General features: G+C 42.2%; 1 protein-coding gene across 4 annotated transcripts in view; it reads left to right on the top strand.

Annotated features, from left to right (window-relative positions):
- Positions 1–14,574, top strand: part of wdfy3 (WD repeat and FYVE domain containing 3) — a 306,723-nt gene that overhangs the window by 229,893 nt on the left and 62,256 nt on the right. For all 4 annotated transcript variants that reach the window (XM_060907259.1, XM_060907258.1, XM_060907257.1 and 1 more), the window contains 2 exons: positions 5,256–5,485; positions 13,672–13,781. In XM_060907259.1, the coding sequence (XP_060763242.1) occupies positions 5,256–5,485; positions 13,672–13,781 (340 nt within the window). The remainder of the gene's footprint in view (positions 1–5,255; positions 5,486–13,671; positions 13,782–14,574) is intronic.

Genomic DNA, 14,574 nt, shown 5'->3' with positions numbered 1-14,574 from the left:
ACTTCACAATTACGTGCTACTCTGTGCTGGTCTATCACATAAAATCTCAATAAAAAACTTTTAAGTTCGTGGCTGTAAGGTGGAAAAATGTGAAAAAGTTCAAGGGGTATGAATACTTTTTCAAGGCACTGTATATTCACAAACATTGTATGTTTAATTTTATTCACTGATGGGATGAACATTAGTGAACACGCACTTTTTTTGCGCCTTTTTTTTTTTAATCAGTGTACACAAGTGTTACTTGTTGTTTCTAGTGTATTAATGTCATCGTACATGGGTTGTTCATGTTAACTAATATGTTAAGTCCTAGCAATCAAGGGAATCTTAATGTAAAGTGTTCCCATAGAAACAAACTCCTCTTGCTGGCTGGCTTCTTCAGGAAGTCCGAGCAAGTGAACCTTTCATACAGGCTGGAAGTTACATTAAAAACACATTAACACAAGTCGGAAGAGAGTTGCAGAAAGCCCAAGGAGATGGAGTAAACTTTGCATAATTTCATGTACTTTGCACTAACAAGCAGATGAGCATGCTTTTGGAGAATACTGATTGAATTAGTAAAGTACTCTGGGGGGGGAAAGCAATCCCTTTTGCTCCCTGGATTTATAACCCTTCATATTATAATGCCGGGCTGTGCTGAAGAAACAAAACATTTAAATTATAAGAACCGAGATTTTGTGAAGTTGCAGGAAACAATGGCGCCTTTATTTTCGTAGTTTAAACATTTCAACAGGATTTACATTTGTTTCCTTTAATCTATAATCATTTATCTACATTTGTATAATTCCTCCTAGAATCTCAACCTCTCATGACCTGTCTATTTCTTGTTCTTTATCTTTTTTCCACATATAATGTTTAAGACGTTGCTCCATTCATGTCTTTTCACTACTAGAGCTGCAACGATTCATCACAGCGCACTGAAAATTGAGTTCATACCTGCCATACCGATTATCGATCCATGTAGCTGTATTTTCAGTTCGGTTCGATTCGGCGACGATTTTTACTGATTTATAAACGCACACTTTGACCGCATAACCGTTACATTGTTAAATCGATGTGAGAAAGCGATCAGCCAGAATAGAGCACAGCTTTGCTTCTAAATAATAAAACGTGCAATCTGATTGGTTTGGGTCCTTGCTCTTGTCCAATCAGAGTAGCCGACACTTTACATGGCAACGCCGTTGCTGGGCACCAAAATGGCAGAAGCCAACGTTAACCCTTTACCTCTTAAAGCAGTTGCTACAGCCACTATGTATATGTGTCTATTGCCGCTTTTCCACTACAAACGCGGCTGAGTTGGGCTGAGCCGTGCCGTGCTGAGTCGAGCTGAGTCGAGCTGAGCGGGGCTGTTGGAGTTGCATTTCGACTACAACCGCGCTGAACCGTGCTGGCTGGAAGTGGGTGGACACATTGGGTGGAGTTAGCGAAAGTGGGTGGACGTCACGTGATGTCGTTAAGCAGCGCAAACAGTGACATCAGTGATCTTTTAAGCGGTAGTCTCACGACCCGAATAGTAAACAATAAACATGGAGTCGTTAGTGTTGCTGGTCTTGGTGCTGTGGCTTGTTGTCACCGACAACGCCAACAGATACTGGCAAGAGCGTATAGATGAGGCGAGGCGCATAAGGCTTCAGAAATTCTCGTAATTCGTAATTCTTCTTCTTCCGGGTTTACGGTGTTTACAGATCCCAGCGTGCTCGCGGGGCGTGTGTGGGCATGTGAGGACACTCCTCCTCACCAATCAGTGCACAGGGGAGTGTCTGCTCACGCCCCCAGCCCCACTCGGCTCGCTTCAGCCCCACTCCAAAACCGTGCGAGTTTTAGGGGCTAAGCAGGGCTGAAGCGAGCCGAGTCGTGCTGTTCTTTGGTAGTCGAAACGCGAGCCGTGTCGGGCTGAAGTGAGCTGAAAAAGGGTAGTGGAAAAGGGCCATATGTATATACTGTTCACCCTTAGAACATATATTTTCAAGAAAAAAAGTCTAAAGACAAGGTTTTGTTCATATCAGTTTTCTCCTTCATTATGTTGAAACGATCATGACGTATCATACGTTTTTGAAAAGAGGGCATGACACAGAATACAAAAATCACTCAGTTATGTTTCACCATTCACCAACTCACAGGTAGTGTCGAAAGGTGAGTAATGCCTGTGTGAAAACCAATCTTCACATTTAACATGAATAATTAATGTCAAATGGTGTACAGTAAATGATTACTGCAACTTTACAAAGATGCTTTAAATAATGTTCAATTATTTTTTCAAAATTCATGCATTTTATCATAAATATTCACCTGGGATACCTGTAAAGGGTAAAATACGTATGTAGAGGCAAATTCAGAGTCGTCATTATGGCGCATACATGCCGGCGTCATATGCCATTATGGGATATCCACGGGGTCGTCATTAAGGGGTAAAGAGTTAAAGATCCTTCGTCTCATCTTAAATCGAAAGTTTGGGTTTCGAGAAGACACGAAGGACACTGCAATGTGTCGCACATGTTATGTTGATGTGAAGTATAAGGGAGGGTCAACTACAAACCTCGCAAATCATTTAAAGCGAAGCAAGTGCTGCCGAATTGAAAACTGGAAGTGTTACAAAAGTAGTAAAAGCAGATACGCAGGGACAGTTAAAACTGACTGACTGTCGTTAACGGACCAAAACTGAATGAATGTGCATAAATATTCCTAATGATTTATTTTACCTGTTATCAGTTAGAGTTTAGAGTCAAAGTTATAAAACGGTTTTACATGTTGCCGAGTTCCGACTGTTTACTTGTACTAGTGTACTGATTGAACTGTTATGAATATGCATAAATATTAACTTTTGAAGAGGAATGTGTGACTGCACTGTGCTCAGGAATTCATCAACTCAAATTGCCAGAATATCCTTATTTTAACTTATTTATATGCATGTTTTGTTTTAAGCATTTTACACATACATATCCTGTTCCCTAGTCAGCATTTGGAAAGTTTTCATCTTTCCAGACAAATTTCAATGGGATTTTGTTAAAGTTTACAGGAGATACACAGAACCTTTATTTTTAAATAAATTTCTGAGTGGATAGTATCTCCATCCTTGACTCTTGTATGCTGCGTAAATGGGAATTAAAAAAAAAATTTTTTGAGAGTTAAAATTGACTGCAAAGTTGGCATTCGAGCTGCCCCGCTGAGCCAGCCAGCCAGCCCTGAGCGCGTGACGTCACAGCGGGAACCGGTTTTAAGGCCGAGGCCTTTTACAGCTACAGACCAAAGTCATAAAAATTTATGGTGAAAGTAAGAAATACCGTCACAGACTTGCTCAACTAAAGGCCAATTTATGCTGATAACCCAGTCCTTGCAGACAGCGTCGCAGATGGTGTCTGCGTAGCCCCCCCCTTCACAGACGCTCTGCGCGCACCTCCCAAAAATTGTGACCACCGCAGAAGCCTCGCAGACAGCGTCGCAGACGAGGGCTCTGATTGGTCCACTCTACATCCGCTGTACACGCACTTCCGCTTCCCTACTTTCCCGGTTTGGTTTGTTTTCACGACCGCCATTTTTAAAAACACGAGCGAAGATGGAGCAGCACGAAGAGCGGTTGATTGAGGAAGTGAGGAAGTACGTACATCTATACGACTCCAGTTCTAGTCATTATAAGTAACCGGAGGATAAACACTCCACTAACCACACCCACCAACTACTCCTAGCGATTTCGCGACTTCGTGCCCCCTTGCGTTGTGGCGGTGAATAACATCGCGCACGCCTATTACTCCCCGCTCAACGATAAATTACAACTGTCTGCGAAAAGCTATCTGCGAAAGCCTTGTCGCAAGAGCATGCAGAGGCCCTAAGACTGATTTGACTTCATTGATTGTGGGTTGACTCTCATTAAAACAGGACGGGTGTTATAACTTATGCAACATACATGTACATGCATGCATTTTCACTGATAAAACGTAAAAGGCTAATTAAATAATCAGATGAACTGAGACGATCACATTCTGAAGCAAATTAAATAATCTTATACCGGTAACTTAAACACACAATACAAGTTACATGTATTAATCTAAATGCAGGTAAACAACGAGTGGTTTTGTTGTTTTGTATCCAAATGAGAGTCGCATCTTACTCGTCTGTGTTCTCGCTTCTTGAAGGCCGACCTTGTGGCCTATTGTTTTTTGAAACAATCTGACTTTCAGTTGTTCGTTCAGGTCTCCGTTCATTCACTTCTTCCACGTAAGGGTGAGATATTGCTGCTGAGGCAAGCATATCCAGCTGAGGAATCAGACGGCTGGTCCATTCATTCTCCATTCTCTCCATACTGAGTACTCCGCCATTACTGCTCGGCTCAGGCAATTACTAAAACCCAGGATGGGACGGGACGTCACCGGTTTTAGCAACAACTGCGGGGAGGTCACTGCCCGAGCGATAATATGTCACATCCCATCCCGGATTTTACCAACAACCCTCGAGTCACACTCCGGGAGAACTGGTGCAACTGAACTTTCCTTTTAAAAAAAAAAAAAACACTTGTAGTTTTCTTTTCCTTTACTTGTTGGTACTGCACCCTCTTTCAATACGGGCTTATAGCCAACGCTCCTCAACAGATCAGAGGTCTCGTACGAGTCTTCAGTAAAGTGTGCAGAGCAGAGGAGAGACCACTTCGTAGGCGCTCGTGAACTTCTCGCAAAACGCATCCAAATCTTTGCAGTTTCAACATTCTTTGGCCATTAATGCAACATAAATCCACCTTCTGTCATGTTGCTGCACCCGCCAGCAACACATCTACGTGGCATGGCGAAAAATTAGCTCAAAGTGGAAGCTCGAAGTTGCAGTCAGCTCTGTATTTTAGTATAGCGGAAATGGCGATGACACCGATAGCCTTCCTGCGGCGACGTCACGGATGTCAAGGTCATTCACTCAGACCGCTACCTATATGAATCATTTTAATTGTAAAAATGACTATATTAGATTTATTGTTAACGCTTAAAACTATTCCTGTGCCATTCTTCAGGTCTCAAGGCATTTATAAACAAAAAGTGAGGCCATGGTTCTGTGTATCTCCTTTAAAATCTGAGGTTTGTTTGTCCTTTATATTTAGTTGCAGAATCGAATCGAAGGGTCTGAATCATGAATTGAATCGAATTGAATCGGTGTCTTAATGAATTGTTGCAGCCCTATTCACTCCATGCCTTTGAACCAGTCCATGTGTATTGAATTTCTTGCAACTGTTGTCATCTCATCTTTTTTTTCCCCCCTTTCTCTTTTGCTTCTTTCATTAGGCAAAGCGGCGGTCTCAGGGATTGTCACTGGATTGCATCTATCACTGCCTGAATCGCACCGTCCTGTATCAGCTCTGTCGACCACATAAAACCGTTGCCCAGCAGGTGGCGCTGCTCGACTCGCTGCGTGTGCTAACAGTAAACCGCAACCTGGTGCTTGGACCCGGAAACCACGACCATGAATTTGTGGCCTGCCTTGCGCACTGTTTAATCATTCTGCATACTGGCAGGTGAGCCGTGACTTTGTGAGGTGTATTTTCAGAGGATCGGCAAGAGAAGTCAGGATTGTTGTGTTTTAAGGTCTGAGGATAGGAGCAAACCCGGTCTCGAAAATGAGATTTTAATGAGGTTCGAGTTAAATTTGGGAATTGTGTTGCTCAGTAATCAGCAATCTCACAAAAAAACGTGCTGAACGATTTTGGGCCAGTCATATCCAAGCTGGCTCATGTTTACATATGGCACAAGCGAGCTAGTTTATTACTCATTAATTTGCCTGGTAGGTGGCTGACAGGAGGAGATGAGGGCATGTCCACTCTGGCTGTTCATATACAGTATATTTATAGATTATGCCAGGGGTTTACAAAGTGTGGGAGAGTTCCCCCCCCCCCCCCCCCCCCCCCCCCCCCAGAGAGCAAATAAACAACAGCGCCCCCCCCCCTTACAATTTTTATTGTTGCTATACTTAATGTTCCATTCGTATTTTAAAAAAAATGGTTGTTGTACACATTTTTCTTTTTTTCTTTTACACATTTTAAATATCTGTGCTTTTTGAAAACATCTTTTTTTTTACACATTTAAAACATATGAGCTTTATTAAAACATCTTTTTTACACATTTTAAACATCTGTGCTTTTTAAAAACATCTTTTTTTAACACATTTTAAACATCTGTGCTTTTTGAAAGCATCTTTTTTTACACATTTAAAACATATGAGCTTTATTAAAACATCTTTTTTACACATTTTAAACATCTGTGCTTTTTAAAACATCTTTTTTTTACACATTTAAAATATATGAGCTTTATTAAAACATCTTTTTTCACATTTTAAACATCTGTGCTTTTTTAAAACATCTTTTTTTTACACATTTAAAACATGAGCTTTATTAAAACGTCTTTTTTTAACACATTTTAAACATCTGTGCTTTTTTTAAAACATCTTTTTTTCACATTTTAAACATCTGTGCTTTTTGAAAACACCTTCTTTTTTTTTTACACATTTAAAACATGAGCTTTATTAAAACATCTTTTTTAACACATTTTAAACATCTGTGCTTTTTTAAAACATCTTTTTTACACATTTAAAACATATGACCTTTATTAAAACATCTGTTTTACACATTTTAAACATCTGTGCTTTTTTAAAAATCTTTTTTTCACATTTTAAACATCTGTGCTTTTTAAAACATCTTGTTTTACACATTTTAAACATCTCATAGCATGGTTAGCTAGCACTTCTTGGCAGACAACACACTGTGGCAGTGGAGCATCTTCAGATCCAGTCCATGAAAATCCAAACTTTAAATAATCATGCTCATACTTCCTTCTTTTTTTGCTTGGCCCAGACTCTGTCTCCTCACTCACTGTAGCTTTAGGTACTAAAAATCCATCCATTTTGTCTCTGGCAAAGGCTAGCTGAAGTTCGCTAAATGTCCGCAATAGTAACTTATTCTGGTTTATTTTTCCTCACGATGCCCCCCCCCCCCCCCCCCCCCCCCCCGGAAGAACTCTGGTGCCCCCTAGGGGAGGCGCGCCCCACACTTTGAAAAGCCCTGGATTATGCCATTTTTAATTAAAGAGAACCTTTCTTGTCACCCTTAACTTGTCTACATATTTAAAATGGGCTGAATGTTAACGCTGAATGTGAAGGATGATGAGGAATATTGTTTGGTTTGGACTAAAACCTGATTTGAGAGAATTATTGTCTTCTGCTTTTAAAAATAAAAGGTGTCCTGTGGGAAGTGTTATTTAAAACAGTGATGAATTTGCTTGTGTCAGTCAGACAGACAGATGCGGTCTTTTGTGACTGCATTTAAATGAGGTCTGAGCATTTGTATGTGGGTTGGAGAGCCTTTTTTCCTTTTTTTTTCCCCTGTCTCTGACTCATACTGGCACACAACAGCTTGGCATAGATGATTGGGTTGTCAGGAGATGGTTACTAGGCTGACTGAGAAATCTCCACTTGGAGCTCATGTAATAGTTTATCTGAAGGCAAAGATAATACTTGCACTAAATCAGAAACAAGAAAAACAAAATCATTGTGAATTGGCTAAAATTGAATTAATCTGCCATTTACCTGGCTGGACTGACTGCGGAAAGAACACTCAAATATCGCTGTTCTTGTAAGACTATACAGTTAGGTCCATAAATATTTGGACAGAGACATTTTTCTAATTTTGGTTCTGTACATTACCACAATGAATTTTGAACAAAACAATTCAGATGCAGTTGAAGTTCAGACTTTCAGCTTTAATTCAGTGGGTTGAACAAAATGATTGCATAAAAATGTGAGGAACTAAAGCATTTTTTTTAAACACAATCCCTTCATTTCAGGGGTTCAAAAGTAATTGGACAAATTAAATAATTGTAAATAAAATGTTCATTTCTAATACTTGGTTGAAAACCCTTTGTTGGCAATGACTGCCTGAAGTCTTGAACTCATGGACATCACCAGACGCTGTGTTTCCTCCTTTTTAATGCTCTGCCAGGCCTTTACTGCAGCGGTTTTCAGTTGCTGTTTGTTTGTGGGCCTTTCTGTCTGAAGTTTAGTCTTTAACAAGTGAAATGCTGCTCAATTGGGTTGAGATCAGGTGACTGACTTGGCCATTCAAGAATATTCCACTTCTTTGCTTTAATAAACTCCTGGGTTGCTTTGGCTTTATGTTTTGGGTCATTGTCCATTTGTATTATGAAACGCCGACCAATCAGTTTGGCTGGATTTGAGCACACAGTATGTCTCTGAATACCTCAGAATTCATCCGGCTGCTTCTGTCCTGTGTCACATCATCAATAAACACTAGTGACCCAGTGCCACTGGCAGCCATGCATGCCCAAGCCATCACACTGCCTCCACCGTGTTTTACAGATGATGTGGTATGCTTTGGATCATGAGCTGTACCATGCCTTCGCCATACTTTTTTCTTTCCATCATTCTGGTAGAGGTTGATCTTGGTATCATCTGTCCAAAGAATGTTCTTCCAGAACTGTGCTGGCTTTTTTAGATGTTTTTTTAGCAAAGTCCAGTCTAGCCTTTTTATTCTTGAGGCTTATGAGTGGCTTGCACCGTGCAGTGAACCCTCTGTATTTACTTTCATGCAGTATTCTCTTTATGGTAGATTTGGATATTGATACGCCAACCTCCTGGAGAGTGTTGTTCACTTGGTTGGCTGTTGTGAAGGGGTTTCTCTTCACCATGGAAATTATTCTGCGATCATCCACCACTGTTGTCTTCTGTGGGCGTCCAGGTCTTTTTGCATTGATGAGTTCACCAGTGCTTGCTTTCTTTCTCAGGATGTACCAAACTGTAGATTTTGCCACTCCTAATATTGTAGCAATTTCTCGGATGTTTGTTTTTTCTGTTTTCGCAGCTTAAGGATGGCTTGTTTCACCTGCATGGAGAGCTCCTTTGACCGCATGTTTTCTTCACAGCAAAATCTCCCAAATGCAAGCACCACACCTCAAATCAACTCCAGGCCTTTTATCTGCTTAATTGAGAATGACATAACGAAGGAATTGCCCACACCTGCCCATGAAATAGCCTTTGAGTCAATTGTCCAATTACTTTTGGTGCCTTTAAAAACAGGGTGGCACATGTTAAGGAGCTGAAACTCTTAAACCCTTCATCCAATTTTAATGTGGATCCCCTCAAATGAAAGCTGAAAGTCTGGACTTTATGTCCATGTCCATTATATAACTATAACTTGAATATGTTTCAGTAAACAGGTAAAAAAACAAAATTTGTGTCAGTGTCCAAATATATATGGACCTAACTGTAAGTGCACGCTGTATGTTGGGATCGTCATAACTACTGCATGTAAAAAGCGTTTATTTGTACGTAGATGTTACAGGTCAGAATTGGAGGTCAGGTGGGATTTTTCAACCTAGGTTATAATTTTAACCCACTTCATAATTTGCTACTTGTATTAAGGAGACTTGGTATGTTTAGGGTTAGGATTTGGGAAGAATTTGTATTTTAAACAACTTGATGACGTAATAAAGACTGGAGTCATCTATATTATAAGCAGCAAAGTTTGTTTTTCTCGAGCTAACGTCGACATTTTTCTATGGATTTTCACCAAATTTGGCAAGTACGTCTGGGGATGACCTAGAATTTTGCAGATATAAACAAAATTCATGTACGGGCCCCAAGGAGGTCCCTGGGAGGCACAACATCCACCCTCCCTCGATACCTTTCACGTTACATTTATCAACACAAACTCTCAACAGATCTTCACTAAACTTGGCACGTAGGTACAGGAGAGAGCCACAATTTGGCAGAACTCAGAAATTCCATATTTGGGCCCCAGAGGGTCCCCGGTGGACCACTGGCTGGTGGATGTTTGTTCATCTTGGGTTAACATCACCATTTCTCGACAGATCTTCACCAAATTTGACATGGAAGTCTGGGGGCATCCCAGAATTTTTGTTGCTGGTTTAGTGGTTAATGTGTTGGGTTAAGAATCGGAAAGTTTCCAAGTTTGAATCCTGGTTAAGTATGAGAAAAGAGGGTTTTTTTTTTTTTTTGGTGTGTTTTTTAAATGCTAATTAGGTAGATAGGAATAGGTAGACAGACAAGCGGAAATACTAGGTAAGTGTAGACAGAGATAAAGTGATGGAAAATCCCTTTTAGGAATCTTGTGCCGCTTTTCCACTACCAACGTGGCTGAGTTGGGCTGAGTCGAGCTGAGCGGGGCTGTTGGAGTTGCATTTCGACTACAACCGCGCTGAACCGTGGTGGCTGGAAGTGGGTGGACACATTGGGTGGAGTTAGTGAAAGTGGGTGGACGTCACGTGATGTCGTTAAGCAGCGCAAACAGTGACATCAGTGATCTTTTAAGCGGTAGTCTCACGACCCGGATAGTAAACAATAAACATGGAGTCGTTAGTGTTGCTGGTCTTGGTGCTGTGGCTTGTTGTCACCGACAACGCCAACAGATACCGGCAAGAGCGTATAGATGAGGCGAGGCGCATAAGGCTTCAGAAATTCTCGTAATTCTTCTTCTTCCGTGTTTACAGATCCCAGCGTGCTCGCGGGGCGTGTGTGGGCATGTGAGGACACTCCTCCTCACCAATCAGTGCACAGGGGAGTGTCTCCTCACGCCCCTAGCCCCACTCGGCTCGGTTTGGCTCTCTTCAGCCCCACTCCAAAACCATGCGAGTTTTGGGTGCTGAGTAGGGCTGAAGCGAGCTGAGTCGTGCTGTTCTGAGGTAGTCGAAACGCGAGCCGTGTCGGGCTGAAGTGAGCTGAAAAAGGGTAGTGGAAAAGGGCCATTAGATACTCCACAATTTTGCCTATGTTGGAAATTCTGAACTAGGTTAAAAATTTTAACCCAGTTAAAAAAAAAAAATCACCTAGGTTGAATTTATTTATTTTTTTTTACATGCAACATATACACAACAGAAATACTTTAAGCCTACATGCACAACTATTCATCTGGAAACATGCATGTTTATTAGTTATGTGTTTTAAAGTTGTAGCCGAATTAATTAGGAAAAAAAATGTTTAAGCCGTCTTCATCACTCAAATATAGCATGTATGCAATGTTAATATAACTGACACGCTTTAGGATACTTTATTAATTTATTTATATAGGATTTGCACAAAAAAATAACTTCAGTTAAAACTAAAATGTATGATTTGTACATATGCCATTAATTTGTGTACAACTGACACACCTTCACCTGTTCGGCACACAGCTGCAGTTGTTACTCTGTCCGACTCTGCTTGGGTCGGCTGATTGTTGTGATCCGTGGCATTCCAAGCGCATGTGTTGCCAACAGTGGAGTTGCAGTGTGCCCTCTGGTGGGCAAACTGTGCAGCAACAACTTAACATGGTTAAAGGATCCAGCTTCCGTCTCTGTATTCCTTTTTTAATTGTCACTTATCGACTGTTTTGAACACCAATACCAGTTTATCGGCAATTAGTCATATTGGTTGATACCAGGATGTAGATTTATCGATCAGGCCCTATTTCCACATACCTACTGCTTGAACATTTCCATCGATCAGCCACAACATTAAAACCAGCTGCCTTATATTGTGTAGCTCTGACTCATCAAGGCATGGACTCCACAAGACCTCTGCAAGTATGATGGGGTATCTGGCACCAAGACGTTAGCACTAGAGCTTTTATATCCTGCAAGTTGCGAAGTGGGGCCTCTACGGATCGGACTTGTTTGTTCAGCAAGTCCCACAGATGCTTGATCGGACTGAGAGCTAGGGAATTTTGAAGCCAAGTCAACACATTGAACTCTTTGTGATGTTCCTAAAACCATTCCTGAACAGTTTTTGTAGTGTGGCAGGGCACATGATCCTGCTGAAAGAGGCCACTGCCATTAGCGAATACCATTGTGATAAAGGAATGTACTTGGTTTGCAACCATGTCTAGTTGGTAGGTGGTACGTGTCAAAGTAACAACATCCACATGAATGCCAAGACCCAAGGTTTCCCAGCAGAACATTGCCCAGAGCATCACACTGCGTCCACCAGCTTAGCTCCTTCCCCTAGTGCATCCTGGTGCCAATCATCCACAGGATGTAAAAGAAAATGTGATTCGTTAGACCAGGCCACCTTCTTCCATTGCTCCATGGTCCAGTTCTGATGTTCATGTGCCCATTGTGGGCACTTTTGGCGGTGGACGAGGGTCTCTGACTGATCTGCGGCTACACGGTCCCATACACAGCAAGCTGCGATTCGCTGTGTTCTGACACCTTTCTGTCATAGCCAGCATTAACCTTTTCAGCAGTTTGTGCTTCTGTGGGATTGGACCACATGGGCTCGTCTTCGTTCTCCACACACATCAGTGAGCCTTGGGTGCCTATAACCCTGTCACCGGTTCACTGGTTGTGCTTCCATGGATCACTTTTGGCACAAAAACCACTGCACCCCGGGAACACCCCATAAGACCTGCCATTTTGGAGATGCTCTGACTCCGTCATCTTGCCATCACAGTTTGGCTCATGTCAGTGTTGCTCAGCTCTTTCCGCTTGCCTGTTTTTTCTGCTTCCGACACATCAACTTTAAGAACTGACTGTTCTCTTGCTGGGCGGCGGTGTAGTGGTTAGCGCTGTCGCCTCACAGCAAGAAGGTCCTGGGTTCGGGGCCGGCGGGGGCCTTTCTGTGTGGAGTTTGCATGTTCTCCCCGTGTCCGCGTGGGTTTCCTCCGGGTGCTCCGGTTTCCCCCACAGTCCAAAGACATGCAGGTTAGGTTAACTGGTGATTCTAAATTGACCGTATGTGTGAATGGTTGTCTGTGTCTATGTGTCAGCCCTGTGATGACCTGGCGACTTGTCCAGGGTGTACCCTGCCTCTCGCCCGTAGTCAGCTGGGATAGGCTCCAGCTTGCCTGCGACCCTGTAGAACAGGATAAAGCGGCTACAGATAATAAGATGAGAATGAGATGTTCTCTTGCTGCCTAATATATCCCACCCCTCGACAGGAGCCATTGTAATGAGATAATCCGTGTGATTCATTTCACATGTCAGTAGTTTTAATGTTATCAGTGTATTTGGCGTATATTTTGATTCCGAACTTTTGAATGAATGATCTTTTTTACTTCATAGCATTTTAAATGAGACATCTGTGATCTGACTCCATTTGCAGCTGATTGCGTCATATATCTCGTCTCTGGATTGTACGCTGTTAAGGTTTTAACCACATGCTTTTTCGATTGTTGGACTTGATCTGATATGCAAATGAGCGCATAACACTTTGGGGTGTTCTGTCTTTCCAGGTCTTTGAAAAGTGGAATTTGGAGAACTAGAGGTTGTATTGTATTTAATTACCTTAAGCACTTTTTGTACTGGAGTAGTTTTACCAGTGGATGTAAACTAATGTAATTTGTGAGGGTTTTGACTCACGGATAAAGTATCTGGATCTGATGCAAGAGGTGGAAATGGAGTCTGTCTCGTCTTTGTTTCAGCTATTAATGATGTAAAAAAAAATTTAGTACGTGTGTGTTCACAGTTGAGTGTAAATAAGAGATGGTGGTATTGTGACTGGGACTAACCCCTCCCCTTCCTATTTTAAGCTTGCTACTCAGGTTCAGACTCACTCGGACTTCATCTTTTGTATATAAAATGTTATTTAGAGAGACACAAATCTTAATGATGCTCAGAAATGGAAAAACAGGATAACCTTCTGGTTCTAGGAAAATTAGCTGTGTCAGAGGCTCATGACATCATTCATGTTGCGTTGCAGTAACGTGGAGGGGTTTGGGCTGGAGGCTGAAGCTCGGATGACCACCTGGCACGTCATGATGCCATCAGAGAATGAGGCTGATACCCAGCAGAGCCAAGATGTCAGCGAAGGTACAACCGTCAGTGACGGCCACTGAAACGCTACGTTCACACTGCAAGGCTTAATGCTCAATTCCGATTTTTTTGTGAAATCCGATTTTTTTGTGAGGTCGTTCACATTAACAAATATATGCGACTTGTATGTGATCCTCAGTATGAACGAAAAGCGACCTAAAAGTGTTCCGCATGCGCATTGCAGGATACGACGACGTCACACGCAGTGAGCATGGCCAGTGTTTACGGAAGTAAAACCGCCCGGTTGCGGTATGACCCATCCAATCTAGCTTGAATAGCTGCATCCCCCCAAATGGAAATCAGCTCCCTAACCTCTGCGTCCTTCCATTGAGAAGATTCAGAACCTTCACAGCCCGAAGCGTCCCTCGCATTGATGTCATGCGCACGGGCGCAGATACGTTTTTTGAACTGGGGGGACAAAAAACTGGGGGGGACAAAGCTGCCAGCAAACCAACCCCAAACCCCGATATGCCTGTCAAACTTGTTGTTAGTAACCATAGCAACCAAGCTCGAGCTCGCAACCTGTGCAGTCTGCGCAGCTCAACCAACCAAATATCAGTATTTGTTTTGTTTTATGTGAGTTGTTGCAACTGTGTATACACTGCTGTGCACCTCAATAAACCGAATGGTAATTAGTCTTTTGATTTTTCCGTGAGGTTTGCCTTATGCAAAGAAAGACAGCATAGACGTTTTTTCCTCCCTATAAGTGGGGGGGACCGAACGAGGTGAATTTAAATATGACTCGTCCCACCCTCTATCTGCGCCCGTGATTATGCGCCATGTTGTAACT

The sequence above is a fragment of the Neoarius graeffei genome, chromosome 24 (genome assembly GCF_027579695.1).
Source record: "Neoarius graeffei isolate fNeoGra1 chromosome 24, fNeoGra1.pri, whole genome shotgun sequence".
Lineage (NCBI taxonomy): Eukaryota > Metazoa > Chordata > Actinopteri > Siluriformes > Ariidae > Neoarius > Neoarius graeffei.
This window is presented reverse-complemented; position numbering and strand designations above follow the sequence as displayed.